We start from the raw sequence: 27,815 nt of genomic DNA, 5'->3' as shown, positions 1-27,815 counted from the left end.
TCTGCTCATATCATGTGGCCCAGTTGGCATGTGTACGTTAGATTAATTCTTGATTTCGGTGTATTTTAGTTGGCCTCGTTTTCGCTCGCTTAGTCCTCCTGTCTGCTGAGTGGGAGAAACGGAGAGTCGGATCCAGGGGCGCGCCGCGAGGTGCCCATCGATTCCGATACGGTGGATTAGCGCCGGTGACCCGTCCGGGCGTGGTGAAAAATTGACCACAGATAAGTCCAGGCGAGAGACGTAACGATCGCATAAACCAGCCACACGTAATGAAAGTCCGCGCCTGAAGACACCTTTCGAAGGCAGGTCTCGTGCAGCCGCTGTGAATTGTTCGCTGAAAAACCTGGTCGGGATTCTAAACCGAGCCAAGCCATGGCGTCTGCGCTGCCAGCGCTCTGCTGCGCCTGGCACATGAGCCAAATGCCATGGCGGGGGTCGCGTCGGCCGCTTTTCGTGGCCGTGCGGCCGGCAGCTGACGGTCCCGTTCGGTTCCGTTTTATGACTTTTCCTGGAGGGAAGCGCTCTGGTGCTCGACTGGTGTTACCGTTCCAGGAGGCCCAACAATTTATCTGGTCTTCTGGCTGTGGTTGTCAACGCCCCCTCACTTGGCTCGGCCACAAAACCGCCCACACAGCCGTCATCTCGGTCAGGCGTCACGGCACTGTTCTGACGTCACGTCAATCTTCTCTGGTGTCACGTCACTTCGGTGGTGGAAATGAAACTAATTATACGCCCGTGGGATGGCCTAGGTTTGTTTAGCACTGTCTGGTGTGCTTAGCTGACGATGTTATTGGGTTCATCTAGCAACAAATTGTTCTCGTCAACATACATAGTCTGACCTTTAGTTCATTTCCTGTTCCTCCGAATGCCCACGCCCCCGTCCGTTTGTCTCTGTCTCTGCCTCTGCCTCTGTGTCTCTGTCTCCGTCTCTGTCTTTGTCAACTCTCACACTCCCTTCTGAGCCCGACCATCCTCCCATACTCTCTCCTCTCCTCCCGCAGGGCCAGGCGACCGCTCTGCAGACGGACTGTCTGGCACGAGTCACAGGTGAGCCGGCGGAGCCGCTTTTTGTTAGATCTGTGGGGCGAACTGGTGCATGGTTCCGGTCTCTGGAGACCGTGCAGGGGTTGGTGGCCCCGAGGCTCTCGATTCTAAGAAAGAGGTTAATTAGTTAGGAGTCCAGGAACTCAGTGGGACACGAAGAAGAGAGTGGGAGAGAGAGAGAGAGAGAGAGAGAGAGAGAGAGAGAGAGAGAGAGAGAGAGAGAGAAAGAGAGAGAGAGAGAGAGAGAGAGAGAGGCGGGGAGGACTCCAAGATGCTGAGATGAGGTGTGTAGTGAGATAAAGATCGCAAAGGCATGCGTAAAAATATGGAATCTATGAAGGCATGTGATTCGTTTTATGTGGCATTTGATTGATGTGTATTACGCTAACCTTTGTAATGTTTTGTGTTCGTACCTATCGGAAGAAAACCTGCTAAAAGTTTAGTCATTAAATTCACATCTAAATTCCACTTAACATATAGAATGAAAAAAAATCAGAACCCGACTCAAGCTCGATGTCTGGCACGACGTGAGTTGCATCAAGCGTTAAAACTGAAATGAATAATCTCAGCTTTCTCAGAAATCAACCCCTAACAGACGCCGAGTGTTACATAGAAGTAGAAGAAGGACCCGCAGTGCTATTATCTCACACAAACTATGTAAATATGATCCACAACCAGCCTAGCCTTTGGACCCCGACCTTGCACCGCTCAGTTTCCTGGGTCATCTGGCACCATGCCAAGTTCGTCTGGCACGCTGCCAAATATACACACATTCAGTCGGCTATGGCTGACGTTGGCACGTTAAAGACGCCTCTGCTGCCACTGAGCTTGACCCGAGGGGGAGGGGGAGAGGGGGCGTTACAGAGGGCATCGACCACCTGGGTGCTGATTGTTGCCGGTATGTGCATTGTGCAACTGGTGTGGCTACAGGCGCGGCCTGTAGCCGATAGCTTTCTTGTGTATCGGTTTTCGTTTTGGCAAACGAGACGACAGCATCAGGTGATGTGCGTGGAAACAGATACAGGAGTTAAGGGTGCAGGAAATTGCTTGGTGCTTTTATGTGCTGGTGATAATGAGCAAAAAAGAAAGAAAGAAAAGAAACAAGACAGAAATGTAAAAGAAGTAAAAGTGTTAAAACAAAACTGAAAAACTAAGATCATTTCTACCAAAAGGATATTGGTTGAAGTGAGAACCATTTGCAACATGTGTGCAACTAAGCAATTTTGGTCAGTTGAGATCGCAGAAGACAGTTAAGAATCACTAACATTGGTGATATGACAGTTATTCGATTTAGCCATTTTCCAGCATCAACACCACCGTTGCCTTCCTTTAGGTAAATATCGCTTTTCCGCCCAGTTGAATGAACGAAGCTTTTCTAAAAATGCAGAAGCCGGATACATGAAGAAGAAGAAAAAAATTGCGGATGCTTTTCGTCATTTTGACAGGCGACAATATCCTGTTGAGTCGTCGGTCCCGTTTCCAATAAATAACTGTTTGAAAAAGCTCGTCTTTTTCAGTAAACAATCCATTTATCTAGCTATGCGCCAGTCTCGATGATAGATCCAACACCGGGAGATGATTGGAAATGTCGGGGGTAATCTGTTTCCGAGTTGCGGGTCGATTATTACGCAGAGATTATGTAAGCTCTCGATGACGTACCGTTCGCGGCTGCGCTACATGAGGTTATTGTCAGAGTTTCTCAAAAGATAAGGCGAAGGCGCTACATAAGCAAAATATTTATTGGACATGAATTAGACCTCTCTCTCCTCTCTTCTCTCTCTCTCTCTCTCTCTCTCTCTCTCTCTCTCTCTCTCTCTCTCTCTCTCTCTCTCTCTCTCTCTCTCTCTTCCCCTCCCTCTCCCTCCACAATGTAATTGTTGAATTTTAGCACTTTTTCCATTATTTTCCAGAAAATATTACCGCTAAAACAGGCCTTATTTCACGAGTGACGTCCAACAACAAATAAAATTGTAAGGGGCTGACAAATAATACTATCTGTCATCTGTGTAATGCATGTCGAGTCGATGCATCATAAAGACAACTGACATTGTTGTCCTTGCGCTCAGCGATAAACAAAACTGACCAAGTGACATATTTCCTAGCAGTTCTGCCAGCTTTCAGCAAGTCCTGTCAGTTGTCACCAACAGAGCTAGCTGAATGCTGAATTATTGAGATCGAGCTTTGTGAAACATTTTTGGCTAGATACGAGCTGGCTTTAATGGTATCCGACGTTTCTGGGTAGTTATTTTCAGTAAATTACAACATTTATCTGTTGCCTGCCATATAATTTCAGGTAATTTTGCCGTGAGCCGCAGCAGTGGCCTGGTTGCACGGTTTTAATTTTGTCCCATTTTCTGTGGTACAACCTCAACATCCGTTTCAATTCGCAAAGCCACATGTGGTTTCATCATAGATTTCAATGGCAGTGCAGCATTCGTTTTAACCTCTGGAAATAACTAACTGCCAACATTGAACGGTGCAATGAGGGGCAGTAGGCAATGAGGGCAGCTACTGCCCCTCATTGCACAGTCCAAGCTGTTTTATGTTACGGCGAGCCGCGCCGCTGGCGCCTGCAGAGATAGAGTGGCCCGCAACACTCCGGCGCCTGGAGAGGTAGACTAGCCCGCAGCACATCGCGGGAGCGCTCAGCGGCCAGTGCAGCACCGGGCGTGGACGCCGGGCGAGGAACTTTGCTGATAGCTGACGTATGATATTACTCTTTTTATTCACATAAAAGGGGGACATATTTGTATCAGATCAATGACTAAGCCCAGGTAAACTACACAAAATTGATCATCTTCAATGAACAAGTTGCGCTCTGGCTCCATAAACATTGGTCTGACCTCATCAGTACCAATAGACTGGTGGGAGTTTTCAATAATTGATTCTTTTTAATTTCTTTGGCCAGTTAGCCCACACCCGTTGCATGGTACGTGTTGATTGTATAGGAGGCACACACACTGGCAATGATCCATCAATTTATTCGACTTGGCTCGATGGTCTATCCTTAGGTATGTAAGCCCTGCTTTCTCTGAAGAAGCTTATTCTGAGTGCTGCATTCAAGGAAGCAAACACGGCATTGTTTTTTAGTGTTTTCAAACCTTGGAGCATCAAAACATTGGCAAAAATGTCATTCATCTCCCACCTTATGCCATATTTTGCCCCGCCCGCAGGCTGTGGCGAGGAGACGTCGCGCTCGTGGTAATTTATGACCGTTCGCCTGTGCACCTGTCCCCATCAGTTGGCTGGGTGCCGCTCAAATGAGTGCTGTCGCCGACAGGAGACGAAGTACCACCGTGCGCTTCTACATCTCCGCTGCAGGGCACCCCAGTGGCCCGTGTCATTTCGTTAACCAGTGACAAATGGAGGGACGCGGATGGCTGAAGTGGGAAGGTCGTAGAATGATGCAAACGAACGTTGTGGTTGGAATATATTGTGGATGGGTAGTAACATTTCTTTTAAGATGTCGTGGTGTGGCAAAACACGCAGCCATATCTCGGTAGTACAGCAAACAACAGATAAATATGTCCAAAATCACGTCGTTTTTCGGGAATCCTAACCTTTGCTGTAACTGATACCTGTCTTCTTTGGTCCTTTGTGAAGGCCTGATGTGTTACGGTCCCTTGTGTTGGGGTCATTATTCACTATCGTAACCATAGGAATACACGCTTGAGGAAAACGAAAAAAAGAGAAGCGTCTTATAAGAAACAAGCGAAAGTGCATATGAGTCTGTCATTTTTAGTTTCATTTATGCTGGCTTATGCATGGACAACATGTTCTGACAGACGCTGTTACTGTCTATATTTCCTAAAATGGTTAGTGTTATATTGTCAGTTTGTTTAGGATAGTATTTCGCTTTGCTTATGTTTTCAAAACTCTAAAATGGCGACCTAAATTACGTGTTATAAGTCAGTTCGTCGGTGGATCCATATTCCAGAAACACTGACACTAAAGATTTAGAAACAAACTAAAGAAACACTAAAGATTTAACTTTTGAACGAAAGCGTATGCTGCTTTTTATGGCGCTCCTTTTCAATTTGCAGATATTGAAGTATTGTCTTCTCAACGTTTCTGTATATTTGTTCCAGTTGAACAATCGCCGGCAACTACAAAACGCTGGGGCGGACCCAAGGCAGAAGTGTGCCAAGCTTATTCGCTTTTTATTCCAGCGCCAGACTATTCATTGCATTCGCTTTTTATTCCAGCGCCAGACTATGCACTGCATTGTCTAGCTTGCTATGTCTTCCGTGTGCTGAAATTGAAAATATCCCACCGTTCTAGCGCCATCAGAGGCCGCTAACCAGAATTCAGCGGCACGGCGCCGACCGCTCGGCCGTGGCCGGTAGCCAGCTGCGGCTGCCAACGGCCACGCCACTCCGACAAAAACTGTGGGTACTCGTCCCCCCCTTCCCCGCCCCGTCTCCGGCAGTCTGCACCCCTCCACAACGCGACTCGGAGTCGAGATCCGTGATCGCCAATCAGCGACTCCTCGACTCCTCAGCGCGGTGGTGGCTATCACGAGTACAGCTCGTGGTGCGAAAAAAAACAACAGCCGATCCAAGGACCTAAATACAAGCCGATCGTTCTGCGCTAACACCACCGGACGCCGCTCAAAGGGAGAAGCGTGGGTACGGGGCGGCGTGGCGCAATCGGCGAGCTCGGATATGATTTCCTGCGCCGACTGGTGGTAACGCCGCTGTCTAACGCCCCGGGGATGGACGGAGGAATGGGATGGACGGAGGAATGTGTAAAAACAGTGGCACGGGCGCCTCGGACGCTAGCAGCGAGGAAATGAGTCGCCGGTGGTAAATTAAGTGGAGCATGGCAACAGTAATTGAGGGGATAGAATGACCGGCAGACTCGAGGCACGTGTTAAGGTGGAATTGCTCCTAGTCGCTATGTTATTGTGGAGGGCTACGCGTATCGTTGTTCCATTACTGGCCGGTAGAGGACATTCGACACAGGACATGTTTTGTCAGTAACTACATTATGCTAGTATATGCTGTCTTATTACTCGTTATATCTCTTCTACCAAGCGTTACCATTTGATATAGAATGCTTGATAATCGGGTGGTTAGGAAAATTTGCCCGTCTCACCAAAATATGAGGCATAATATTATGACCATTAAAAAATCACAACAGCGCGTATAAGTGATAGATGTTTAGTGGTTTGTTTGCCAGAATAAAAGAATAACAGTTGAACAAGAAAACATTCAGGAAAAGTTTAAAAACAAATCCCTTTTCCTTTTTCACTCTCCCCCTTCAAAAAAATGCAGTAGTGACTGTGTGTTTTGGAAGAAAATACCTATAATTAAATCGTTATTCAATTTCGCTCATGGCACCATATCGAATATCACGCTGTTTTCGTCTGCCAGTCCATAACTACATTACCAACCTCTCAGGAGTGCAAACTGCATAGTTCCATCTCAACTTCAATGCTACGCCTTTGTAGCATAAACTTGGCTATTTGGCGAACCTAAAACACCATTGGTATAAACAATGCAGCCTAATGTTGCGCTGTTTTCCCTCAGATAAGTGTCTTGTTGTGTCAGTGCATTCTAAAAGCTCGAAATGGAAACAGGTTGTCATTCAAGTAGCGTGTTTTAGACTACTTAACCGTTTCAGGGCTGCACTCACAAGTTACGCAAGGTCTTGTGACTCGGGCTGAAAGAGTTATAGTGCTTCCATATTGCAAACGTTTGTATATGGAATGGGTTTCCCGCACCACTCAACGCACTGCGCTGTCCAAAAGTGACAATTCATTTCACAACTTGCGAGTCTTCTCTGAGGTATAAGATCCTTTCCTTGAGATGTAATGTAAGACTTCCATAATGCGTTTAGATTGGTGTCGTTGACTGTCAGCTGATTACATCGATTTTCCGTATCTTATAACAAATAAGTAGGTAATACAGAGCGCCAGTCAACGCCTTTCTCACTAAAACACAGCCAGTCGCGGTCATTGAAACCGAGCCTCACTGCTTCGGTTCCTATGTCGCCCGTAACGAATAACCTACCCCAGCGAACGCATAAATGACAAACGCTTCGTACCGTTCTATAATTTGTGCTAAGTCATGCCGACATGAGGTCACAATTTGAGCTCAAACAGCCTCTACCTTTGCTTGACCCGATCCCACGCGACAACTTCACGACCGTGTCCGCACCCACCTGGTGTGCCTGTCCGTCCGGCCTGGCCGGTGTCCGGTGTCCTGGGGTGTGTCCGCGGGTGTCCGGAGTGTCCGCAGCGCACACCGGACGGCGGTAACAGTCCATGACAGTCGGCCAGTCCGACCCGCCTTCTCCCGAGCGGAGGTGCCCACCGGAGCCAAAATAGAAATCAGCTGGCTCTGGCGGCCGGAGCTTCTGCCAAGATGGCGCCGGCCACTGCCGGCGAGCGGCGGCGGCAGGCATGTGGGCTGGGAAAGCTGGCCAGACACGGACAGAACAGACAGACTGACACAGACACAGACAACCTGACAGACAGACACAGACACAGACACAGACACAGGGTGACATAGACAAAGGGACAAACAGCCAAACAGGCAGAAAGACGGACAGACGGGAAAACAGTCACAGACAATAGCGGCGGAACACCTTCAATTAAGGGGGGGGGGGGGCACTGCCGACTTTTGGTCCCATTCTTTCCATGCAACGCCCATAGGGCTAATGTTAAAATGTTCAAATCAAAGGGGGGGCACGGTGCCCCGGTGCCCTCCTCGTTCCGCCGCCTATGGTCACAGACGGACAGCCATAGGACACAGAGAGCCAAAGATAAGCATAGGCAGAAGAACGGACACATAGGCAGACAGACAGTCACACAGGCACATACACGACACAGGCAGACTCCCAGGCAGAAAAAGTAGTTATGTATGATATTTGCTCGTTCGTTTGGTTGGGAGGAAACCCTTCCAGTCTGGAGTAGTTTGTTGCATCATGTCTCATTTCTCTGCAATGGAATAATGAGGTTTGTAAGCACCGTCTGCTGAGGTTTCCATTCAGGTTATTTTAAGCTGATGAAGGTCGTAAAAATGTCGCCGTCCGCATAAAAGCCAACGCATGATATCCTAGCGTGAAGGTAACCCCAGGCAAAGGATGCGCAGGAGCATCAACGGATGAGTGTTGCATATTGACTTACTGGCTAGGGCCCATCATTGGCCCATATAAAGGAACAATGTGCCCAGCACTAGACAAAAAATTGTTTATTTTTATTTTATTTTATAGGTATCGACTTTGTATTTTGTCTCGTTTGTATTTTGAGACGTTTGTATCAAAATACAAACGTCTTTTGTTGCACAAAACACTAAGTGGATAAGAAGGGCGATGTGGGGCTTAATTGGAAATGTGGAGCATTGCGCGTCCTTGCGTTGTTATTTCCAAATGACTGATAAGCATTAGAGGTGGCAAAACTGGAAAATTTTGGGACCCGGACCCGGACCCGGTCTGACTGGCACATTTCTGGAACCGGTCAGACCCGGCCTAAGTCAGCGTTGGAACCAGATGGACCCGTTCCCGAAATTCATTATGAAAATTGTATACAGTTGTAGGTATAGCAAGAAGAAAATAGTTTCTTTCCAATTGGGCATACTTGTGTTGCAAAGTAAAAAACTCATGCCATGGTCATTTCACTTCGCTTCACAGTTTGTATTTTAGAACCAGATTTAGGTCATATTTAAGAATAAAAGAAGTAAGTAGACCAATGAATTTCATGCTAACCTAAGCCACTTTTACTACAGCTGCTAAAAATGATGTGAACTGGTGATCCATGGACAGTGCCTTCACCAGAGTCAGAACCTAACATCAACATGGAACAAGATACCTAACATGCTGATACATACCTTTTCTAATATTCTTGGTAAAAGATATTCGTTTTTAGAATTAAATTCATTAGTCCTCACAAATATTATCAACTATCCAAGGCCCCAAACGAGAAAACATTCAAAATCAAAATAGAAACATCAAAACTTTGTGGGGTCCGCCAAAAATGTCGACACGATAGCAATGCAAGGACAAAACAGGCGTTAAATCACTGCAAAATTTTGTTGGGGTTAAAGTACTGCAAAATCGTAATAGCAAATGGCAATAAACTTTTAAGTACTGCAAGGTTGCTATCATGACCTAAGTGCCAATTTATTAACGTAGAAAACAAACTACATTTTGTTGTTAGTACCTAGATATGGAATAAATACCAAGGGTTCTGAGACTTACCTGATTTCTTCCCAAACGTGTTCTAAAATTGTAACCTTTATGCAGTAGATTAGCGTGCGTAAGGTATAGCATATATGACGCTCAAATGCGCCATTTTCACATCAAGACGGAATCATTGGCCTTGGAGAAGGGCATTGGTATTGACTCAGTTTTTGCCAGCTGCTGCCGTATGATGGCGCTAGTAGAGCGCTATATGTATAATACGCTCTGCTAGCGCCACCATGCGGCGCCAGTTGGCTAAAAATCTGATCAATACTACAGTTTCTGGAGAATGCCTTGGATTCATTTTAAGCTTTATGGATTTATGAAAGGGCATGTTGGTTTTTGAGCTGTCTTCTGGCCGTGATAGAAATAATTTCAAAGCTGTTTGAGTTATGAAATGCATTTGAATATTAAACATGAACTCATATTTGAATTAGTTCATATTTGAATATCAAACATGAACTCTGATTTCCGGTGGGCATAGTGACTTTGGTATGTCAATGTCTTTGAAAAGGTAGGTGAGAATGCCACTGGTCAGCCTTGCTTCAATTGGGTTTGTGTCCATTTATAAATGGATTTCAGTCATACCTACATAGTTATTGGTATTTGATTTCTACAGCTCAAAATATTGCTAGGTTTTGTACAGCAAACTGAATGGAAGTGATCCGTACAAACATTTGGTGAAATGTTTTCTGGATTGCTAGCACTTAGAACTTGTTTATTCTGTTGTAGGTGACAAGATAAGAAATTGAAGCAAGACTGACCAGTATGCTATAGAATAGGTAGCCCAATCTGCAGGAATATTAAACTATTCAAAAGTGGAATTGGGACTTATGAACTGGAAACTGCATCAACTATGACTATGTTTGCCAAAGCATAAAAGATATTAATTTAATATTTACCATCAAGCGCAGGGAAATGATAGGACCCGGTTGGACCCGGCCAAATATTTTGGGGGACCCGGTCTGGACCCATCCGGGTCCAGACCGGTTCCATAGACCGGGTCCCCGGGTCCACATTTTGCCACCTCTAATAAGCATTCGTGCTATTCTCGGTTAACGAAAAAAAGAAGACGAAAGGCTTACATACAGTGAGACGATGGCTGTGCCTTACAAGAGTAAATCATGCAATGAGTATGTAACTTTGATGTAAAACGGCATTATATGCTTTATTTTCAATTGCTCTGACCTTTCTAAACGAGAAACCTCGTCCGGAAGGAAAACCCCGTCAACACTTTCCGGTATTCCATATCGGAGATCGGCGTGGTGCTCTCGTGAGTCTCAGACGCCGGTGTGAGCCCTCAGTCATCAGATGTGCTGTTGTGGGCCCCCAGAGGCGTCAATGTGGGGCGCCCAGAGGCGTCGGTGCCCTCAGAGGCCTGTATGTTAGAGCACTTCACGGATAGGCTTTTCAGGATCCGGCCCGGCCCATATCCGGCAAGTCATATCCAGATCCGCCCATTATCCGTGTTTCTTTGAATTTCAAAATCCGGCCCGCCCATGGCCCGTATCTCAGCCATACATCCAAAAAATATCCATAATAATCCGTTTCATTACAAACCGGTTGTGAGACTATCAGCATATCGCCATAAGATCCAAACGTTGGACACTAGGAAGCTATCAAATTGTAATAACAGCAATCTTAGCCACTGCAAAATACATTTTGTGGTAAAAGCTGCATTGCTAAGGATAGGGGTAACACATTGACATGGACCTCAGCATTTCACAAGGTTGGCTATCATTAGAATTGTTAAGAATCTACTGTGGTCTATAAAAGGAAGAGTACTTATTCATATAGCAAAACCACAATCAATTAGTAAGTCAAATGGTAGGTAATAATAAGTATAATACAATGAATAAATAAAGTTTCATGACATTGGCAACATTCTATATGGGAAAAGGCAGAATCAAAACACCTCAAAACACATTGTTTGGAAACTAGCCTTGGAATGTGGTCTGACACACTCTACAAAGAATTTGACACTGAAAACCCAGCTGAAAAGGTAGGTATTAAATAGCCTTGAGCCTGACTTTGGTCCTAAAATGAAAGGAAGATAAGTTAAACCGGCATTTTGTCGTATCAACAAGACGACACAACACAATACACAGACAAAATTGACGATAGTGGCGCAAAAAAGCAAGCAAGGATTGATTTTTTTAAGATCCGCTCTCTCTTTATGAAATAGGCGAGCTGATGACGTAATATTGATTCGTTTACCCTTTAAGTTGAATTTCTGATCAGAAAATATTTTTTTGGCGTCATTTACACTGAAAATGTTGATAACATCAGAATTTAATATCGTCTTGGATCGTTTTTATTTCTAAAAAAATCATCCACGAGGCATTGCGCCAAGTTAAAAACTTTTTTTGCAGCGTTTTATTCAGCTGTGTAAAAGCATCTGTTATTGCGCATGTGTTTCTAACCTTGCGCTGTGTTTGTTGCTGTCTGGAAGATTGAAAAATTCGGGAACGCATTATCGTTTTTATACATATTATATGGGGACTGTTCTCAGGACAAGTGAGTTATTAACACATTTTTTACATGATTCGTATCTTATTCAGGAACCAGCGAGCCATGGTGGATATGATGCCATGGCGGTTGTTCTTGCTTCCTCAGTTAGGAACATGGCTGAGTCTGCAGATTTTATGTTGTGACCATCTATATTTAAAAATTTGGTTGGTGCTGCCATATACCTTACAGACTATCATGGCTCACAAAGGTATGCTTATAAATCTCATGTAAATCAATTAATACTTCTGCTGCAGTGCCTAACAAGTTAAGTTACCTAATTCTTAACATGAATATTGAATGCTACAATTTTATCCGTTCTGATCCGTGTTCAACATTCAATTCCCAAATCCGGCCCGCCCAGATCCGTTCTATTTTTCCAAATTTGGGATCCAATCCTATCCGGTCCACGGATTTATCCGTGGATAACGGATTTATCCGGCCCATGAAGTGCTCTACTGTATGTGCCCACAGAGACGCCATTTTGGGGCTCTCAGGGGATATGATGCTCGGCCCTCATAGTTGCCGGTTTGATCTTTCCAGAAACGTAGACGCGGAGATCTAGGATGGCGTCTAGGTACCCTAGTTACAGCTCAGTGATCAGTGAGGTCACTCAGGCGTCGACGCAATGCCATCAGGAGCCCCGTGTGGCGAATTCAGAGATTGGTAAGCGCCCAGAGTTTGGGAGGGTCCCACGGGCCAGGACCTCCATGGGACCTTCAGCCCATGGAACCCCTCAAGTCCAAGGTGTGTGGGGGGAGGGGGCAACGTACATTTGCTGCGCTAATGGCATAAAATCCAATCACCTTATGATGATATCGATGATTGATCAAGGTTGATGATCACCATATGATGATATTAGACTCCGGTGACAGCGTAACGCACAACAGATGGCGCCCTAGCCGCTAGCAGGTATGCCATGGGTTTAGCACCAGAGGCCGCCTCAGGCTAGGCTTTGTGCAGTGCAGGTGGCGCTGTGATCCCAGAAAGCTGCAACTCTGAGATGGAAAAACACTTCTGAAATGCAAGTTTCTTCCCTCCCAAGCTAGAAGTTGCGATGTGTAGCCTAGCTTACACACTGGAAGTGCTATGAATTATCCAACAGCTGAGTCATTTATACCGGTTTTGTAGACTGCTTATGTCCAAGACTCCAGCACTTGCCTCAGAGGGCTGAGAATGGCAGAGCAGGTGACTGCAGGGCCCATGCTGACAGATACCTTTTGTTTTGTGATATCGTTTTACGTTTAACAGCGGGAGACAGGGGTGAACACATGTTCTGCCTTCTTTCTAAACTTACGTAGAACATCTTCGATGCCTAATCTTTACATTGGCCTACCCTTGTCAGTGGTCTTTCTCCCGAAGTAATGATCAGTATGATCTTTTATTGTGCTACGAAGGTCGCCCGTGCTAGCTCGCCCGCTTCACGCTAGAGGGCAGATGTGTCGGTCCGTCCGAACCACAGAGCTCGCTGCTCTCGCTAACATATCCCATACCCAGCCGCAGAGAGCATCACTACGGCATTATTCAACACCCACGCACTAAACACGGGATATGAATGCTCACAAGCTACGGTTACCTTTTGTATTTCAAAACACGAGTTGAAAGGCTTGTCTTATCTTGTGTCCTGATAAAAGCTTATGTGATATGTGACCTGTCAAATAGCATGACCATTGACAATCAACCTGTTCGAATTACAATTTCAAGTAGTTACTTGGGCGCCGCAAAAGGCCTTTTGCCCTAGGACGCGTATTTGTAGCTCGGTAAACGTTAAGGGGCTGCCAAAACCTATGTTTGTTATAGCCAAGCTCAGTTAGCGGCGTTTTGAGTTTTTTCCGGGGTCAGAGTCGAGAAGTTAGTAAGTTGACATGTGCAAAGATGGCTCTGTATTGCGTTTGTCGCGTGATTATTGATGCATATCACCAACTGCATGACTTTTTGTAATTCAGCGTTCCACAAATACCTACCAGCGTGATTGGTTCTATAAGTTATCTCTGATGTCTTTGTGAATATTCCTCTGAAGTATGTACAGTGTAATCAGCCAATGCCGTTCGGTTGATTTCGAATAAATGCAACACGACGCATTCGAAAATCAAATAATATTTATCCTTTTTTCCCCATTTGATGTCCGTTGTATGAAAAATTCCCTGAGATATGTAATCTTATTTATCTAGTTAAGTGCGCATCCTGGATTGTAAATAACACGCTTGACGTCCGTGCGTTCTTACATCATACATTGAGAACATATATTTCAGAATATATATTTAACATCACAGGAAAAGCCGTGCCATTCACTGACTAGGACAAGAGTGTTTCTATTCTTGTGTGAACAGTGGTGAATGACGATTATCATACAAGTGTCTAAGATGAAAACGTGCGCAAAACAGTAAACAGCAAACGAATGATTTGCCGACTTATCTGACATTTTTGTATTTATATGTACATAAAAATTGATCGTCCTTTGAGTCTATGAAAGTATAGACTCATGAAAACATCCTTTTTTGCTTTGAAATGGCCTAACAAATAGCTCGTATTATAAGTAAATCTTCAACATTGACTGATATACACTATACATCAAACATGTAGCAGAAGAGAACATCGAACAATCAATTGTTCAACTTAAATTTAACATTCATCCACCTAATAGTTACATATGTAGGGTAGCTTCTTAAACATCAGTAAGAATATCGCTGATAGTAAGATACTGCATGACTTTATTTGTTAAACGAAAATAAATACGCACACAGACCGATTTTTTCCGCCAAAAACAGTTACAACATTCCACACAATGCACATTGTATAGAGCCCGCTGACTTCCTAGCTACATAGTACATACCAGTAGTTGTTACTGAGATAGTTTAAGATCGGGTATTTGTCTTTTATCACCAAATTATAGGGAAAACCGCTTTGAACAAGTGGTTAGCTAGGGTCATTCCCCATTCAGTCTCAGGCTCTCATGTGATGACATTTGCTCCAATAACTTCTAAGAATTTTACCTGCTTACTTACATTTTACCTTGTGTTCGACATCTGGATTATCACCACAGATAATTTTCCGGGATCACCGGTCATTTTTGGGTGTTGCAGAGACCATCGATGCAATTAGTCACATTTTTAGATTGCTTTTGCTTCAACAATTCCTCTTTTACTCGTTGCCATGTCCGTTGTACACAGTGCACGGTGGCAGCCTAAAACACCGAATGATCCCGGTTTCTGATTTCTTTTTGTAAATAACCTTTGCAGTCGACGCGCCCTAAAGCCCCAATAAACAAACAAGATCCCGGTGATCCCGGAAAATTTCCCTGATTATCCGGATGTCGAACGCACGCTTAGACTTCTGAGGTTTGGCGGTGGGCAGTGGCACTGGCAATGACACTGACACTGCCATGGACAATGGACAGCTCAAGTTATTGTTCCAACAAGTTATGTGCCTATGATTCTGATTCTCCAAACAGAAAGCTGAAATTTATGATCTTATTGATTTCGTTTTGCAAATTTTCCTGAAATTTGAAAACCAGACTGCCGACGTGCTCACTCCAATCGGACTCACTTGAGCTGTTTGGAAAAACTGCGACGTATCCTCTTACTCGAAAAAAAAAACTTCCAGGGGACTGGCATAATCCAAGCAAACCTTCTCGATTAGCTATATGGGGCCCAGCGGCCAGTCCTGCGCATCAGCAAGACCCTGCACTCATAGGACACTAGCCTCAACAAAGGCAGTGAGTGCTTACTCCCTGCACGAAAATGTCACCGTTCCTTGAATAGTTCTTCACAGTTCGCATGTGAGCGATTACTCCCTCCATTGTGGTGGCGCTGTTCCTTGGACATTGGACAGTCCTCCAATTACTCCCTCCATGAACTCCGATTACTCCGACCCGCTTCTTGGACACTCCTCATCCATGAGAGTCTCCGCGTATACCGAACACTCCTCTGTCGAGCAGAGTCGTCACTCACTGGACACTCTTGAGACGGGAGAGTGCCAGGTACTGCCGCCGCAGTGGTCTCGGTGAGTTTGGATCCGATGAACTCAGGCCGCAAGTGACGTCCAAACTGAGAGGAAGAGCTGCGGTGGCGGCCGAACCCTGCACAGCCGCTCTGTGGAGAGAGAGAGGGAGAGAGAGAGAGAGAGAGAGAGGGGGGAGAGAGAGAGAGAGAGAGAGAGAGAGAGAGAGAGAGAGAGAGAGAGAGAGAGAGAGAGAGAGAGAGAGATCCGGTTAGAGGAGACACCCGCCGAAGTTCGATTCCAAAGTTATTATCAATAAGTAAGGCAGCAAGAAAAAGGAGGTGTTGTTTTCTACTGTGCCGTGTTCGATCGTGCTGCGAAGGGGATGGTCAGTGTGAGGATTGTGTTCGGACAAAGGGAGGGACTACCTCCCACCAAACGTGACGTTTGGTGCCACTTTTTTAGTTTCTCTTCTTTTATAACATGACCCAACGCTCAGCACCCCTTCGCAGCACTCTCGAAAAAAAGAAAATCAAACAGGAGGAAAAATAGGAGAGCGGTAGCACCGAGTGACCGAGAAGTATCCCATGCTGGTCACAAGCACACGACTCACGAATAGTATTTCAACAGGGATTCAAGCCTAAGTTGTGACGTGAAAGCTGTTCCAAACATTATCAATGCAGCTATTATTGAGGCAGGTGAAAATAGTAGAAGAAAACGGGCGCATAAAATACTCTTGCTAATGTAAATGTGTAAAATACATAAATAATGATAATATCTCAACCATTTATCATTGGTATAGAATCATACTCTCGTCTCACTGCGACTTCTCTCACTTGGTGTTGAGCGGCGCCGCCGGCCGCTCAGCCGGCTCCGGAGCGTGACACGAGTGGGCGGAGCCATTGGATCTGCGCAGGCGCAGTGACCTCAGTGTCCACTGCGTGTAGGAGGTGGCCCGCGAGCGGACGCTGCTGCCCGCGCGACTGATGGCGGCTGGAGGACGCCGGCAGCGGAGACAGACTCTGAGGGGAGGGGTGGAAGGTCAGAGGCTGTGAGCCTGGGGAATAATATTGGCGACGTGGGACGACGGGGGGAGGGGAGGGCGGGGACTCAGTACTGGTGGCAAATGGGAGCTGAGATACTGGACGTGTTGATAGACGTGTTGAATGCTACAATTAGAATTATATACAGTACCACACTGCATGCCTATCCCAATGATGCATAGAATGTGCTACGCTCAGTAGGTATGTGGTTTTTGCGATCTTATAGCGGTATCTTAGGAACGCTACAAATGATGTGAATGGTGATAGAATACAAATGATAAAAAGGTGTCTTGTCAATAACAGACACATATACGAGTACACTGCACAACCAGTTTATCTCAGTGAATTGGTTGCTAAGCTGATGTTCTGTCAAAATATCGGATCGAACGTTAAGCAATTTATTTATCAAGTTTCCTGAACTTCTGTTGGCTAGCCTGCTTCTCACTTTATCGATTCAATACGCTTGTTTCTAGGCTCGACGAGCAGCTGTTGAGTGTGACGTTTATTGGCAGCATCAGGTGTTCTGATCTTCTGACATTTATAATTCCTGAAATAGTTAATCTGTAGGACTTTGGGGACTCATTTCCAGGCATGCCGGATAGAAACTGTGAATTTGAAACTGTGCACGTGACCTCTTTGACACCGCACGTGGGTTAGAGAACAAACTGATGGAATATCTGGTCGAGTACTTCTCAAGTTGTCTGGTCAAAGTTTCCCAATCAGAGTTGGTGTTTCTGTTAAATTTAAATAACCAGGCTGTTGCTGGGGCATTGGGGCATTGAGTCCCTCGTTAGTCGCCGTGCAAAGGAGATGGTGGTGGTGGGCTGAAGCCAATCAAATCGATATTCATTCAACAATCGCAACAGGACGCATGAGGTCGGAAGGAAAAACTTGTGACGAAATAAGCTTGGAGTCTGAAGTACACATTGAAATAAAAATTTAGATATTACTGGTGGGATGAAGCTAAGGTCAAATATCCAGCATTGGACGCTTAGAAGAATAAGATTAAAACCTGGGCTACTTGCCAAAACATAGACTTTGGCAGGACTTGGCTGGGATTTAGCTGCATAGTACATACTAGTAACACGATTATGAATTGCAACATGGTTTTTACCCAATTCAGTCAAACTCGGGCAATGGTAAAGGGCATCTATTGTAAAAAGGAAACGTTAGTCAGGGTTGTGCAAAAGCCATCAACGTAGTCCTTTAGTTTGAGGAATAGGTAGCGATGCAAAGGTCAATGCCAAGAGCAGGTTCAGCTCATGTCAGTGAGAGCTATTTATGCATTCACTCATGTACGCTCTGCTTCATTATGCACAATGCACAATACATTGAGTGGAACAACGGTGAACATCGTAAATAACCCAATTTATGCTACCACAGAAACAAAAAATACACGAGATCAGCCATTGGTCACGATGCTTGTTCTGTCTCGATTGCGCCCTCGGCGTGGTACGTGCCCAACCGAGGCTGAGTCGAAAATAGAACACATTTCGTGCCGCCTCTGCGGTCCCGGGGGCTCTTCTGGAGATAAATAAAACACGCGTTTATCCGCAGGGCACCACTGAGGTTATCGGAGCTCCATATCTCAATCCGCTTCCGCTACACATCCAATTTCACTCTGTTTCTGCGCTGCGGTGCGATGCGACTGTTTCTTACAGAACAGACTTGCTAAATGTATTAGTGCCCGGGGCCCTATTTTATCAGCGTTGTGTATAGGATTTGGAGGCACTGATTACAAGTTCAGCTAGTTGAACAGCTATTAGACACAAAGTTGTCCATTTCAGTCTATTTCAGTCTACCGTATAAATTATTTTTCTAAGGAATCGGCTCGCTACGTCTGATACTCATTTTTCAATGTCGGTATCGCAATAAATTATACTCAAGGCAGTAGCTGCGAAAGCACGATGGTTTAGCAGATTCGTCCTAGCAGTAGTTGCCACTTACCTGGAGGCCACAGCTGAGAAGGCAGCTCTGAACTGGGCGTTCATCCCACAGTAGATGATGGGGTTACACACACACGAGGCCATGCTGAGCCAGTATGTAGCGGTGTAGAGGTAGCCGATTCCGGGCCACTCCCCCACCCACCGGTGGATGTCGTATACGATCTGTGGGAGGGGGATCAGTGATCATGAATTCGCGTGCGAACAGTGAATGCGATCATTACCAGGTGCCCGAATTTGATCATTCATGAGTTAAAGGTGAGTCCAAGGCCGTATATAGGGTGAGTCAGCCTTTGGTTAGGTGAGCAATCAAAGGAATAAAGCAACAGTGTGTCCACCAATTAGGAATCGTGATATTACGTATCAAAATAGAAGTGATGGCAGACCATTTACTGTAAACGCATGACGCACTTTTATTTCGAGTTATTTTCTTTTTATGAGCGGAGAGCTCCGGCTTTTAGAGACGAATGCGTCAATGGAACGATATTGTTAAATATTGTATTACCTGTAATGGCTTGTGCCATGGTTGCCAAAAAACAATCATTGATATAGTTATTTTGTTGTAGTGGTGTGTACATAATAAAGAATTAGAATGAGTGCAAATAATGCGATTCTTGTGACGGCACGTGTTCACTAACCTGTAGCACGTGATTGGGCAGCCAGCAAATGGTGAAGGCGGCCACCACGATCACCATCATCTGAACAGTCTGAAAGGCACATGTCAGACATGAATACGGCATTAGCTAGCCGGAGGAAGGCTGCTGATGCCAACAACTGCATAAGCCCCAGCCGGATTTTCACCAGCGTGCATCCAGCCGCGCTTCCGGAAAACACATTTGTGCGTCATGGATTTGTCAATGGAGGATGTTTCACAATATGTGCAGACATACTGACATTTACAGTACCACGAACAGCATCCCGATCGGATTTATTGCTGTTATTTTGCAGAACACAAGGATGTATATGTCAGTCGTGACTCACTCTGGTACTCTATCATCATGGTGTTTTAGAGTGTTGATAGTTGGATTTTATCATGGATTGGCATACTGTCAGTTGCGGCCGGATAATGTCAAAACTGATTTGAAGCTCTTCTCAACATATGTGGCTGGAACTTGTAAGAAATGTGCTCGTAATTTAGAACACCAATCTAAGAATCAGACACTGAAGTACTGTGTAACACCCATGGCCTCACTCTATTACAGCAACACATTTTACTTGAACTATGAACTATAAACGCTACTGAACAGGAATTGCCTGCTCAGTTTCACATTTACTCACAGCTCAGTGCCTGACTTGTTTCACATTTACTTAACATTATGTGACCCCGTGTGACACATTCAACCCATTCTGACGCGTTACTGTCCCCGCTGACACACCATCTAACAACCCTTCCTCAGACAATCTACGCCACAGCCAGATATGTGACTGAGATTCTCAATCATCATCCGCCGATTGTATATGTATTTTAACGCATCTGACGCGGTTGACCTCCCACCGCTCCTCTCCCTCTCTCCCTCTCCCACCTCTGTCCGCCGTCCCGGGTCGCGTTTACCTCCTGGGAGCACCAAAATCACCATCACCTGCCTCTCTGCGCCCGTATAAATATTTCATCACTAACACTACACAGACGGGGCCGCACCGAGCCGCCTTTTAAACAGATCGGAGCCACACCGCTGATAGTGCCAGCGCCGCTGCCGCCGCCGGTGCCGCCGCCGGTGCCGAAAAGTCGTCCGGCTGGGCGCGCTCCGCCACCCACCACGCGCAGGAGGGGTGGAAAGGGCGAGCTGAGGCCAGTTTTACCAACAGAAACATAGCCGCCTGTCGGTTTTTTTTTTGCATAAAGACCGCTTCACCTACAGAGTGAAACGGTAAAGCGCTATCCTATCCTCTTACATGCGCACCGCGTTTACGCTCCGTAGGTGAAGCGGTTTTTAGGGAAAAAAATCCGGCGGGCAGCTATTTTTCTGTTGGCAAAACTAGCCTCTGGTGAGTTTAATGGAGTTCAAGTGAGTTGAAGGAGTTGAGTTGGAGGAGGGATTGAGTTCTTAGGTCCATGAGATGCGCGCGATGGTAAAAGAATGAGGTGCGTGAGGGGTAAATGAAAGAAAAGTTTCGTCATGAATGAGGTACCCGTGAGTAGAATGAAAGATATGATCGATGTTGAACATGGTTGGTAGGTGTATTGGACTAGGCCTTGTTTTATTACATCATGCCGAGTTCAGGAGACACGAGTGTCTTATGGTGAGCGTAAAACAACATCAATTGATGATTATCCAAATAATGTTCAACTAAATAAAATGGAAAGGCCGTTGACAACGGACTTCACCTACTAACAGCTTATGACATCAGGTAATACACCGATTTGATAGTTTCTCCACATCTTTTTACGCGTATTATGGCTGTTTTATCCAGAAGGCTTCAGTAAAACGGATGTCACAGTTACTAGGCAAACGTTAGTGTCTTACGAGTTACGATGATTCTGGGAATTATACCCGCGGCTTCATTGGGTCAGTCACCCAGGACTGGTGAGCGAACTAAAACACTCGGGTAAAGCTGCAAAATAATGGACAATTTTCCGCTGAAAGAGCTGCTGATCACAGCTTAAATCGTGCAATAAGGCAGCGCTAAGTTTCTGGTACACCGATTTCTAGGAAAATTTATCGGAGTAAGGCCGGTGACTTCCCACGCGTTCGAGAATTATCAGAAATCACTGCGTTAATGCCTCAACATGACGTTTTTCAATGTGTCAGTGCAGTTACACGGCAATCAGTTCCACGAATCGACGAATTAACGGAACGGCGTGGATGTTGAAAAGCCGCCCAGTCAAGTTGGTAGTGCAAGTATCAAGTATTTCCAAAGTTCATATTTTTGTAGACGGGTGCCCGCGGTGCTTTTTGATTGCTTCTGATGAAAACCAACTGTAAACGGCGGGAGCATTCGCTGCACTGCTTTAGCTTCTTGATTTGACAGTCTGTTCATTATTCTTGTTCGTTTTGTGCAGTGCGTCTTAGTGCAGTGTTCACTTAAAGTGATTTGATATCGTTAACCCTCGCCCATATTGGTGTTTTGCCAGCCGCGAACGTATGTATCATGTATTTATACGGGAGGGGGGGGGGGGGGCGTTGGACCCCTTGCCGCTTGGCTCCTGATCAACTAGAGCTTCAACGAGGTGTTGCCCGTGACGAGAGGAAGAACCCTCCCAATTTTAAAGTCCTAGGTCATTGGTTGACCTTCCAGGTCACGTCAATAACCAAAAAGTCGGGAATATCGGGACCTGTTCTGTTAGATTGTCGTAAAGTGTGGCTGTTACGTTTTTCTTCGGAGTGATGATCACGAATATCACTTTAGTTTTGATTACATATGATTTTTTCCTGCATTTAGGCCATTCGTAGTGCCGGGTATCCGTAGTAGGTTTCAAGCGCCTCTGACAGCTTGGTGAATGTTACGAAGGCACCAAAACTACTTCGTAATTGTTCAAATGGTTACTAAATTCGAATTCAGGTCCAAAAACTAGCCCAGAAGCATGTAAAACTCGGAACAGTGAACCGAGGTCATCAAAGATCATTGACCTGACCTGACCTTCAGGTGACCCTGACACCCACCCTAATGCATGGAAACAACATCATGTCACATGTTTGGACGCTTGAATCCACGAAAAGACTGCAAACGTGCGGCTAATGCGAGCCGACATAGGCCGAATCGCGACTCCGGCCAAACATGGTTTCGAAAAATAGGTCCCAGGTCAAGCTTCATATGGGTCAGGGTCATGAAATTTTTAAGGTAGGTGTAAAACTGATTAAATCGAGGGTACTGAGTTTCGTCGCGATCAGCCACTTTTTACGCGAGCTAATCGCGAAAAACCGATGGGTCCGTTCGACCCCCCCCCCCCTCCATACGTGCGAGGGTTAAGAAACGGACTAAGTACATTATAAGATTAAGTGAGCGCCGAGAGCATTGCAAGTTCGGTTTGCTGCCAGCGGATACATCACGCAGCCAATGTTGGTATTTTTTCTCAGTAATTGTTAGTTGCTTTTCTGCTTGATTATAAAAAAAAAAACACCGACAATGCTATAGAGCATGGTAGGAAAAAATGCCTCCGCGTTATTCGATACATTCTGTCGCGATACAGAGAAGGGGACAAATCAGGGTTGCGGAGCCGGAGCCGGAGCTGGAGCCGGAGCCGGAGCCGGAGCTGTCTGAAATTTTCACGGCTCCGCATCCCTGGTACGAATGTCTATCTTCTGAGCCTGAGACTGATCTCCAAGAATGTTGACTAATCTCTTAGAATGTTGACCATGTCCTCGAGCGGCTGATGCCTGTTCCACCCTATTGAGCCGCGTCGACGGCTTTGTTTGTGCTCAGCTCGATGGCTGTTTGTTTGGGTAGAAACCGGTCGATTGGGTCATGAACGAACTCGTTGACAAACTCTCAGCTTAACGGTGGGGTGGGGCCGGTGCAGGTGGGGGAACTTTGGAGGAGGGGCACCAATCGCCGTGACGAGCTTTGAGGCATTCATCATAGAGATGTCAATCGGATACCAACTTTTCGGTATACATACCGATACCAAACCGATACCAACTTGGTATTTGGTATTTGAATCCTAATGTGTTTGGTATTTTGTTGGTAATTGGTATCATGACCCCTCACTCATGTATAAGTGGCTGAGAAATTGGTAAAAAGTTGGTATTTCCCTCATGTTTCCAAGTTGGTTTGGCTTCGGTATTGCCCCATGGTTTTGGTTGGTATTTGGCTTGGTATCGGTATTCCGATTTTCCGTAATTGACATCACTAATTCATCAACTGTTGGTTGCTGCATAAGTCGCCTCGCATTGTGTGGATCACTTATGATCGTGGAAAGTGCAATACAGCATGAAAACCCACTTTCTTCAAGGACAAACTTTCTTGTATTCCTGTATATACTTTCATCATCCATTCATCTCGGTATGAACAGTTTAGCGAGTGTTGTTTGCAGTGTGTTTTTGTGCCTAAACTTTCTTACACACCGCTTCGGTGACTTCCCTAATGAAGCTGTGTGCACTTTTCTAAGAAGTAAGAACTACAAAGTAGAGTTTCATAAAAGTTTCGCGTACCTTTGTTGGATTGGAGTTTTGTTTTTACATGAATACTTCTTGGAAGTAACAGTGTGTGTGCATTATCTTCGGCTGGTGCTTTAATTGGCGAGCTGCAGATAATCCATTGCAGTGCATGTGCAGGCGAGCTCGCACTGGTGCTCGTTATCCCATCGACAGAATGTAAATTAAATCCGTAATCAGACAGCCAAATTTATGGTGTCAATGGTTTTACCAATGCCACACCGATTGTAAAACAAAAAACGTGGCGTGACGGGCAGCAGTAGCATTTATTTGGTACGTACCAAAATGGCACAATCATTTGATTGGCATACAAGTGGCAACAATGCATGACCTCTGGGCGATTCTTGCGCATTATCGAATGACGAATGACCCGCGCTCACGCTACTAGCCCAGTCCAGTGGTGAGTTGACATTTAGACCGTGTGACATTGGGTGCCTAGTGGGGGGTCATAATCTCTTGCCGTTCCCCTTCACCATGCATGACCTCACGTCCCTTACATCGACTCCCAATCGACTCCAAATCGACTCCTAATCGATTCCAACTTGACTCCCAGCCGACTTCCAATCGACTCTCAATCGGTGCCGACCGCGAATTTAGCATCATTTATTCTGAACATGCTCGTAATGATCTCGAAAGTCAATAGAGCTACAATATTGTGTTGTGGTGTATTGATGTATTTATTTACAATGAATTTACGATGTATTTACGGAAAGAAAAAGGTCACACTTTTTACGACTTTCTTCTTTTTCAATTTTTTTTTTATAAATAAATCTATTGCACCGCTAAGTTTAACACCAACGACAAATTTTAGAATGTCTCAGCAGCATCCGATGCGAGTTTAAACGACAATCCTTTCTCTGAAATGTCACCGCTCGTTCTAATAGACATGAGTGGCTTATCTAAACGTGATTCTGAAATGGCAGACCATTTCAACTGTGGCGAACAGACCGCAAACAGACTCGGCCGCCCACAGTCAGCGAGCACCGACAATAGGGAGCAGAGCTCAGAGGATACTCACAATAGACATCAGAGAACAGAAAGACTCGACCATAGGGCTGCAACGGACCGATCGGCGTCTGCTGTGTGATTGCCAGTGAATGGAGACCGGGGCTGGGGCAGCTGTCTGAATCCCTCGTGAGTTCACATCCAACGCGCCAGAGCGTGTATGTTAGGTTTGGTAACCCTCTAGGGTACTCCATCGAGACCCCTGCTTCTAACTACGAGCACCCATTTCAACACCCTTGAACGGCCTCGGCCGCCGCCGGCTGAGCGCGGCACAAGCGTCATAATCCCCCTTCGAACATCCCCGATCGCTCTGCTGTTAGCAGCGATGCTTCCCCTCCCCAGGATCAGACTGCCTTCCCCAGGGTCGATGGACCCAGCCGACTGAGCCGCTCTTTGGCCAGACGATTTCGACGAATCACAGCAACGATTCATCATATCTGATCGGTCGCCGGCTACTGACAGAAGAATCTGTGAGCTAAAGACGCTCTATCAAAGCCAAATGATATGGTTTATGGTGCTTCTTCACCCTGATGAGATGCCGCCATTGGCCAGTCGTCTCATGCCTGATGGTTTTTGTCCCATCATTTAGGAAAATGGAAAATTTCCGGAAACAGGGCATCATTTTTTAATAAAAGTTAAAGCAGTCATTCGCGTGAAGCTCTAGCTAGGTGCATTCAGACTGAGTGAAAAGGCAATTAATATTTACTTGAGCTGCTGCTACGCGCAGATGATGACCGTCGGCGTCAGAGAAGCCAGATCATGTTGTAGAAGGCTGATTGGGTTATTCTTGCCGCATGGTTACTGTGTTGCTAGCTGAGCAAAAATAGAAGGGTGCTATAGGTTTGCGAGGCATATCAGGTTTATGTGAATCACATCATCGTCACTATTATCATCTCTCTCTCTCTCTCTCTCTCTCTCTCTCTCTCTCTCTCTCTCTCTCTCTCTCTCTCTCTCTCTCTCTCTCTCTCTCTCTCTCTCTCTCTCTCTCTCTCTCTCTCTCTCTCTCTCTCTCTCTCTCTTCCTATAAACTCATCTCACTCACTCCTTTCTTCCACTCTCCTTTCAAAACCCTCAGATTCAAACACACCATCCCGTCCAAGCACCTACCTTTCGTCTCGCCCTGGCCAGCCTTAGCTGCCGGTTGTCTTGCCGCGTGGAGGGCAGTCCGCCGCGACCCCACACCTCCACGGCTATGCGACCGTAGGTCAGGGTCAGTACTGTCACCGGAAGAAAGAATTGCAGCAGCAGCACTGCGGTGGTGTAGTAGCGACGACCCTCGTCCTCCCACCGCTGGAAAAGGGGGAAGGAGGGGAGGAGGTGCGTCAGATGTGCAAGGGTTGGTTGGAGCGGTGGATCAGTAGAACCGCAGGGGAACTGCCCTGACTTCTTTTGCACGGGATGAGCATGATGAAACGTAAAAAGACAAGGTGAAATTGAACTTCTATCCGAAGTTCTCAACATTTCCTGTTAATGACATTTAGACCTAGCTTAGTTGTGTAAGTCATAACCTCGGCCGTTGATAGGAGCGTTTAGCGTGACTTTTAATGCCTTCGACCAGAGCTTTTAATGAAGATTTCAACACCGGTAACCGTGAGCGCAGTACCTACAATCGGCGGTTACCAGCTAAGCATATCTTTTCGCCCAGCAAACTATCGGCACCCAACTTTGCGCGGTACTTACCTCCTGGCAGACCCGTCTCTCGTGCATCATGTACCACGGGTCCGGGGGTACAAAGGTACGAGACGTCACCGCCGCTGGTACCGACGTCGCCGCCGCCAGCGTCCAGACCACTGCGATGACGACCCTCGCACGACGTCGCGATCCTCTTGGCACCAGAGGGTAGACGATTGCTCTGTATCGGTCTGCTGCGATGGCGACAAGAGTGTATGCGGAGACGTACACCGACACTGGCTGCGCGAAGGATACCAGCCGACACAGAGCATCCCCAAGCGGCCAGTAGCGTAGAAGGACCACGTAGACCACCGTCAGTGGCATGCAGAGGGTGGTCATGAGGAGATCTCCTGCAGCCATGTTCGCGATGAGGAGGTTTGTCACGGTTCTCATCCTCGGAGCCGCGTAGACGACGTAGCACACGAGCCCGTTGCCGATCAGGCCGGCGAGGAAGAGGATGGTGAAGCTGATCCAGACGATGACGGTGAAGCCGACTTCAGAGGGAGGTTCGGGAGGGTCGCAGCGCCATTGGAGGAACTGTGCGACGGTGAGGTTGGGGTGGGTGCACACACAGTCGCGGAGGAGTGTGACAGGGTCATCGGGAAGAGGTATGGTCAAGCAGTCGTCATTGAACAGGAACTCCGGTAATGGGGATGGTAGGGAGGCGTTCAGATCGGCAAGCGTGCTCTCTAGATCGTCAGCAAAAGAGGAGTTTCCTGTGTTGAATCTGGATGAGAGGAATGATGAGTTGGGATACGTGGAAAAGAATGAAGAGGATGGGTGGAGGGTGGGAAGAGATAATGAGATGTTCAGATCATTTGGGAACGTCATCCCTTGAAGTGGTTCATGAACTGATGATGCCGTCTCGTCAATAAATGTCATGTTGTCTGTAAGTGGCGAATTCGTTGTCGATGTCATTGGTAAAACGCTCGCAGAAGATTCGTTTGTTTCCGACAGTGACATGGAATGCCTTTTTCTGCTACACTTCCATTGCCCTCGACAATGCTACTTCTAAAAGCCGGGCCGCTTGTGCTTCTCAGATGAGATTGTCGTCTAAAGCTAGGACGCCGCAAGATGTTTCCAGTCGAAAGATTACACCTGTGAAGAAAGTAGCTGTTACAATGATATTGCCATTTTTCGCTGTTCTTTGGTAACGAAAAATGAAATTCAGACACATTGAAACAAGCGCATATGACTTCTGACCTCATGTTTAAAAGTGAGGACTATACTCGTAAAATCAGGTGTCGAAAACGAAGCAACGACCGCTTATGGGCCAGATACGTGCTGCCTTGCGCTCATGGAAAACACAGAACAGAGAAGAGAATAGAGATTAGCCGTCCGGCCTCCAGAGACCACCTCACTTAGCGTGACTTCCCCGAAACATG

At 46.1% G+C, this 27,815-nt stretch overlaps 2 protein-coding genes across 7 annotated transcripts in view; both read right to left on the bottom strand.

Annotated features, from left to right (window-relative positions):
- The window catches only part of LOC122371535 (titin homolog), a 100,820-nt gene extending 93,466 nt beyond the window's left edge, over nucleotides 1-7,354 (bottom strand). For all 6 annotated transcript variants that reach the window (XM_043347922.1, XM_043347923.1, XM_043347917.1 and 3 more), the window contains exon 1: nucleotides 7,210-7,354. The gene's annotated coding sequence lies outside the window, so the exon portion shown is untranslated. The remainder of the gene's footprint in view (nucleotides 1-7,209) is intronic.
- A 6,624-nt stretch (nucleotides 7,355-13,978) lies between these two features.
- Nucleotides 13,979-27,049, bottom strand: LOC122371536 (RYamide receptor-like). The gene is made up of 6 exons (XM_043347924.1): nucleotides 26,440-27,049; nucleotides 25,867-26,049; nucleotides 19,300-19,368; nucleotides 18,666-18,826; nucleotides 16,512-16,697; nucleotides 13,979-15,827 (listed from the first exon to the last, which is right to left on the bottom strand). Exons 1-6 carry the CDS (start codon nucleotides 26,821-26,823, stop codon nucleotides 15,683-15,685), a joined length of 1,128 nt encoding a protein of 375 aa, XP_043203859.1. The 5' UTR covers nucleotides 26,824-27,049; the 3' UTR covers nucleotides 13,979-15,682.
- Nucleotides 27,050-27,815: the final 766 nt, after the last annotated feature.

This window comes from Amphibalanus amphitrite, unplaced genomic scaffold (genome assembly GCF_019059575.1).
Source record: "Amphibalanus amphitrite isolate SeventyFive unplaced genomic scaffold, NRLGWU_Aamphi_draft 001255F_arrow, whole genome shotgun sequence".
NCBI classification, from domain to species: Eukaryota; Metazoa; Arthropoda; class Thecostraca; order Balanomorpha; family Balanidae; genus Amphibalanus; species Amphibalanus amphitrite.
Note: the sequence above shows the minus strand (reverse complement) of the source record. Positions and strands in the feature narration are given on the sequence as shown.